Source organism: Streptopelia decaocto, assembly GCF_964273445.1.
Source record: "Streptopelia decaocto genome assembly, chromosome: 3".
Lineage (NCBI taxonomy): Eukaryota > Metazoa > Chordata > Aves > Columbiformes > Columbidae > Streptopelia > Streptopelia decaocto.
The window spans coordinates 120,688,834-120,695,285 of NC_138656.1; the positions used below are offsets into that span (position 1 = coordinate 120,688,834).

The 6,452-nt window shown below is 66.7% G+C and overlaps 1 protein-coding gene across 1 annotated transcript; it reads right to left on the reverse strand.

Annotated features, from left to right (window-relative positions):
- Positions 1 to 3,636: 3,636 nt before the first annotated feature.
- Positions 3,637 to 3,948, reverse strand: UCN (urocortin; the record flags this gene model as incomplete). Its single annotated transcript, XM_082048501.1, has 1 exon — positions 3,637 to 3,948. Exon 1 carries the CDS (start codon positions 3,934 to 3,936, stop codon positions 3,637 to 3,639), a length of 300 nt encoding a protein of 99 aa, XP_081904627.1. The 5' UTR covers positions 3,937 to 3,948.
- Positions 3,949 to 6,452: the final 2,504 nt, after the last annotated feature.

Below are 6,452 nucleotides of genomic sequence, written 5' to 3' on the forward strand. Positions count from 1 at the left end.
ACGGCACCACCACCCTCCTCCATGGGACATGGCGCCACGTGTCCCCCGCAGGGGACACAGCCCAGCGCTGGTCCCTCCCCATGGCCCCACGCTGAGCTCGCTGTAGCTGTGGGTCGGGCTCTGCCTGCTCAGGCCGGGCTTTGCCTTGGTCCTTGTAATGTCCCCGCTGGTGGCAGCTCTGCCCTCCAGCAGAGTGACTGGTCCCTGTGGATTTGGTGGTACCCATGAACTTGGGGATTTGGTGTTATCTGTGAACATGAGTGAGTGCCACCCCACTGCCCCGACAGTGATGACCCCGGCACGGTGCCCTGTTGGCCACCAGCCCCCGGCACAGCACTGCACCCACCCGTGTCCACCGGCCAGCCCCCACAGCCCAGCGTGGGGACACGTGCTCAGCCCTGGCTGGGGACATCACTGCTCTCCCGTGTCCCTGAGCCAACGCTGCTGCGGGGATGGACCCTGTGGCCCAGCTGGTCATTGTCAGCTCCTTCACGTGCCAGAAACGCCCCCTGGGAGGGCTCGCGTGGTCCCTGGGGTCCGAGGGGAGGCTGGATGTTCTCTCCATCTCTGCCCCTGCCCTTCGGGGCCGTTTGGGGGTGCGACATTTGCCCTTCTCCACCACTCAGGGACGTTCCTCTCTCCCCATCACCTTCCAGAGATGACGATGATCACAGGGACATCAGCAGCCTCTGGGCACCCTTGGGCACCACTTTGGGGGCTGGGGTGTCTCGGGAGAGCCCCAGGTTGATTCCCCTCTATTTTGGGTAGTTTTCTTCCTGGAGTCCCATCTCCACACGTTTGGCATCTGCCCCTGCCCTCCCCAGCCCCAGCCTGTCCCTTGGGCAGCCCCCGAGCACACGGGGTGGCGTGGACGCTCACCTTGACCTCACACACCCCGGCCGATCTCTGGCCGCCTGACGCCCTCCATGCACAACCGGACAAAGTTTGAAAATTCCTGCTTTGTCATCTGTCCCTCTGCGCGGTCGTGTGCCCCTCTCCCTGCGCTGGATCTCCACCATGGGTTCCCAGTGCCTCCAGGCCACCCCCCAGGACACCTGTGTCTGTCCCAATCCTGGTGGGCAGCTCTACCTTCCATCCCTGCAGTGCCCATGGGCTTTGGGGACCCGTCTGGAGCGGAACCTGCTGAGGGACGTGAAGGGTAACAGCTACAAACAGCTCTGGTGACACCGAGCTGGAGAGGAGATGACAACATGCCCTCCCAGTGGAGAGGCCAGTGGCACCGTGGGCTGTGCGGGGGGAGCACTGGTGGTGTGGGGAGGTCGTGTCTGCAGAACCCAGGTTGAGGGCAAGTGTAGAGTCTGACATCTGGGCAGGAACAGCCCCAGGTTCCAGTGTAAGCTGGGAGTGACCTGTTGCAGAGCAGCATAGGGGAAAGGGAGCTGGGGGTCCTGGGGACAGCAGGGTGACCACGAGCCAGCACTGGGCCCTTGTGGCCAGGAAGCCAATGGTACCTGGGGTGGGTTAGAAGGGGGTGGTCAGTAGGTCAGAGAGGTTCTCCTGCCCCTCTGCTCTGCCCTGGGGAGACCACACCTGGAATCTTGTGTCCAGTTGTGGCCCCTCAGTTCCAGCAGGACAGGGAACTGCTGGAGAGAGTCCAGCGCAGCCACCAAGATGCTGGAGGGAGTGGAGCATCTCCCGTGGGAGGAAAGGCTGAGGGAGCTGGGGCTCTGGAGCTGGACAAGAGGACACTGAGGGGGGACTCATTCCTGGGGATCAAGATGGAAAGGGGGAGTGTCAGGAGGATGGAGCCAGGCTCTTCTGGTGACAACCAGGGACAGGACAAGGGGCAATGGGTGCAAACTGGAACACAGGAGGTTCCACTGAAAGAGGAGAAGCAACTTGTTGGGGTGAGGGTGGCAGAGCCTGGCCCAGGCTGCCCAGGGGGTTGTGGAGTCTCCTTCTGTGCAGACATTCCAACCCCTGGACACCTTCCTGTGGAACCTCAGCTGGGTGTTCCTGCTCCATGGGGGGATTGCACTGGATGAGCTTTCCAGGGCCCTTCAACCCCCGACACTCTGGGACTCTCTGATTCTGTGAGGATGTGTCTCTGCTGGAGTCCAGGGAAGGGCCACAGACATGACCAAGGGTCTGGAGCATCTGCCACATGATGGGAACTGGGGCTGCTCAGCCTGGAGCAGAGACAGCTCGGGGAGATCCGGAGCCGTGTGTGTACGTCTGTGATGGGAGGGAAGGGACACAGAGCCTGGTGACAGCACCAGAGACAACGAGCACAAACTGAAGCAGAGGAGATTCCACTGAAGCTTTTTTCCAAAGCTTTTTGTTTTGTTTTTTTGGGGGGTTGTGTTTTGTTATTTTCCAAAAAAAAACAGCATACATTTTTTACAGCGATGCTGATCAAAGAGGTCGCCTGGGGAAGCTGTGCCCCCCAGCCACGCAGACACACGGGGGGCCCGGCCTCTGGGGCTCCCCCGTCCCAGCTCTGCAGGTCGCCCAGGTCTGTGTCCAGTCTGCTTTTGAACATCTTCCAGCGGGGAGATGCTCTGGGAAGCCTCTTCTATTATGGTCTTTCTTGCCAGTACAGTCTTCCAGCTCCAAGTTTCTCGTGTCCAGAGGGACTTTCCTCTTTCGAAGCCCGAATGGACACGACTGCGAGCAAGTAGCTCCAGCTGCCCCTGCCCTGAGCGGGGGTTGGAGCGGGGGATCTCCCGGGGCCCCTTCCACCCTCAGCCATCCTGGCACCCTGTGGCTGCTCTGGGGCTCATCCTCACAGGCCTCCTGGCTTTCCTCAGCTCCTTCGTCCTTTGTCGCTGCCCCCAGCCCACTGAAACCAGCTCATGTGAAGCATGGGGGCTGCACCCTGCTGCCTGCACCCCTGCCCCCCACCCGTGCTGCCCTCCACCGCCCCTGCACGGACAGCCGTGTCCCCCGAAGGGCCTGTGTCTGTCCCCACAGCCCCCGCGGCTCTGACAGCAGCTCCGGGGGTTGCCACATGCAGAGCTCTGGTTTCCCTCCCGCCACGTCCCTGGCTGTCCCATGTGGGTGCAGCACCCCTTTGCCCTGCTCCTCTGTGGCAAGGCACCTGCGGCTCCCATCGCCCTGCGCCCTTCGCTTCCCACTGCGCCCATGGCCGCCTCGCCTCGGGCTGGGAGCTCCTTCCCCCACGGAGACCACGGTGCGTGTTCCCCACCCACGGACACACGCAGCCCTGTCCCCCGCTGGTGTGCTCTGTGCTGCCTGCCCCGCTGCTCCCGCATGAGCCCGGCCCCTGTCCCCAGTGAACCTGTCCCGGTGAGCTTGTACCGCCGTTTCCGGTGTGCCTGTCCCGTTCCCGGTGAGCCTGTCCCCCGTTCCCGGTGATTCTGTCCCCCGTTCCCGGTGAGCCCGGCGCCCCGGCCCCGCGCAGCCCCGTCCGCCCTCCCCGCCCCGCACTCGCTCACGCCTCGGGCTTCCACCACGTTTTATTACAAAACGAGAGCGGGCCGTCCCGGGGCTGTGCCGGGACCGGTACCGCGGCCACTTGCCCCAGCGCCGAGGATGAGGCGGGTGCGGCGGGTGCAGCCGGTTCCGGTGCCGCTCCCCGTGAGTTTGCCGGTGCAGCTCACGGCGTGGAGGCCGAGGGGGCGGCCGGAGCCCGGCGCAGCCCCGGGACGGCGCTCAGCGCCCGACGGCGTCGAGGATGAGGCGGTTGCTGTCGGCGCGGGCGCGCTGGCTCTGGGCGCGGGCGAGCAGCAGGAGGTGCCGCAGCAGGTGGAAGGTGAGGTCGATGGAGAGCGGCGGCTCGTCCCGCCGCGCCCGCCACGGCTCCGGGGGCGGCGGCGCCAGCGGCGGCCAGAGCGGGCGATCCCCCGCCTCGGCCGCGGCCGCCGGGACGGAGCCGTCGGGGCTCGCGGGGCGGGGGGCGGCGGGCGGCGGGCGGACGAGCAGCAGCAGGAGGGTGAGCAGCGCCCGCCGCATCCTCGGCTCCGTCCGCACCTGCGGGGCGGGGGGCTCAGTGCGAGGGGGAGACACCGGGGTACCGGCGCGGCTGAAGGGAGCGGGGAACCCGAGGGGACGGTGTGCGCGGCAGCGCCGGGACCGACCCACCGTGGGGCCGCCCGGGCGCGGTGCCGCCTCCTCGGCAGCCTGCACCGTCCCGTACGCTCTGCGCCCTGCCCGGTCCCCTTCACCGGCGCTGGCCCGGTGCGCTGCCCCCGTACCCGCGCGCCGTCCCGTACCCGGTGCGCTGTCCCCTCCGGTGCGCTGGCGGTGGAGCGGAGCGCCGTCCGTCCCGCGGGAGCTGAGCCGGCGGCTCGGCCGGTGCTTATATAGGTCCGGGAGCTCGGGCTGACGTCAGCGCCGGGCACGCACCGACCGGCGGGGGGCGGGGGCGGGAGAGGCACCGGGACGGCGGCGGGGAGCGGGGTACCGGCAGCGGGGCGATGGGGCGGCGGGGTTGGCCCTGCTCTCCCCGGTCTCGGGGACCGCGACCCCCGTTCCGTTCCGGCGCCCACTCAGAGGGGCGCGGCGGGGCCGGTACCGGCAGGTCCTCGGGGCCGGGAGCCGCCGGTTGTGCTGCCTCCCGGTCCCCGGCTCCCCCGACGCCCCCGCTCGCCCCGCGCCCGTCCGGGGCCCGGTGCCGCTGTCCGCGGTGCTGAAGCGCCGGGACCCGCCGGACAGTGCGGATCGGGGCACCGGCGGTGGGCGGGCAGGTCACCCCGGCGGGCAGGACCCCGGGGCCGGCCCGAGCCCCGAGCCCCGAGCGGTGCCGGTCCGGCGGAGCGGGCTGAGCGGCGGCTGCTCGGCCTGAGACCCTCCGGGTGGGCCGGGCCAAGCGGCCGCGTTGAGCAGCAACGAACCGGGCAGGCACCAAGCGCGGCAGCGGGGGCTGCCCCGGGGTGCGGGGGGTTCGCACAGGACGGCACGGGAGGGGCACACACCCGTGGCTGTGGCGGGGCCTGGCGGCACCGTGCCCCGGGCAGAGCTCGGGGTGCTGAGGTCAAACCACCGGGAGCTGCAGACAGCGTGAGCGGCGAAGGCACCACCAGCCAAATTCTGTGACTCATAGAGCGAAGCTCCGGAGCCGGCAGTGCTGTGCTGCATGCAGGATGTTCCAGCCCGGGGCACCAGCTGCCGCTGCCAAAAGGTGAGGTAGCTGCGGGTGCACCAAACTGCTGCTGGCAGAGCCCCCTCCCCACTGCCGGCAGCGGGGAACCGCGCTGACACCCGCGCTGGTGCTGCTGCCGGTGCCCGAGTGGGCACGGAGCGGCTGTGTCCTTGGTGCCGGCGTCGGGCAGAGCCTGGGCAGGGCGGTCCAGCTGGTCCCTCACACAGCGCATCCCACTCCAGGCACAGCCCTGCCCGCAGCGAGGCGGCACACGGCGCCGTGCACCCGTGACGTGGATCCGGCGTGAAGGCTGGCACCCGGCACCACCTCCCCGCGGCTCCGGGGCAGAGCCCTCAGCAGGGGCTGGGATCACCCCCCGTACCCTGGCAGCCCCGGTGCCATCAGGCTGGTGGCTCCTGGAGACAAGCAGCCGGTTCGTGCCATGCTCACAGCTCGCTCGTTGCTGACACCCCAGGGCCTTCCGCACCCCTGGACTGAGCTGCAAGAGGCTCAGTGCATTGGGGCTGCGACCTCCTGCTATCTGCAGCCTCCAACCAGCAGCTCCCACCCCATAGGCTGGGGAGAGCCTGGGCCGAGCCCCACAGCCCCACATGGTGCCTGAGGCCAGGCTGGGCCTGGCTCCCAAAGCCCCGGTGCCACCATGCACAGCCCCAGCGCCCCGCCGAGCACTGCTCCGCGGTGCCGGCAGTTGGCTGTAGCTGCGGCCCCTTGGGCGCTGAGATCCGGGCAGGTTCTGTGGCTCCATCCCTGTCCTGTGCAGGTTTTGTCTCTCCTGTGCTTTGGGTTACACTCATCTGCCTGGAACCGCAGCCACACCGGGGCCGGAGCAGGGCCAGCCCTGGACCCCGGTACGAGCCAGCACGGGGCACAAGGGCAGCGCGGAGCAGGAGGAAGGACGGTGCATCCCCTCAGGCGAGTGTGGCGATGAGAGAGCTTGCCTGATGCCCTGGGGGTGTTCACCCGCAGCAGAGCAGCGAGCTGAGCCAGGCCGAGGCCCTTTTTATTACCATTGACAATTTATAGGCTTTACAAATATGGGCCTGGACTAAGAGGTTAAACAAGACGTTTTATCAATAATTGTTATTAAAATTAAAAACACACCACACTCATGTTACGTGTTTCAGTTACGTTCCCACTCATTCACAGATCAGGCCCAAGGCCATTCACACATCCCATGCACTTGGGGCGGTTATCCGCTACCATTCTCACCAGTCTGGGCTGTCACTCTTTACAATTATGAGAAACGTACTTCAGTACAACCTGTCCAAGGCCCCTTATATTTTGACTAGTTGCCATGATCTAATTATGTTAGTACTATTTCTTCTTCGACCGTCCACATGGCCATGTTAGTATTGATCTTCCTCTA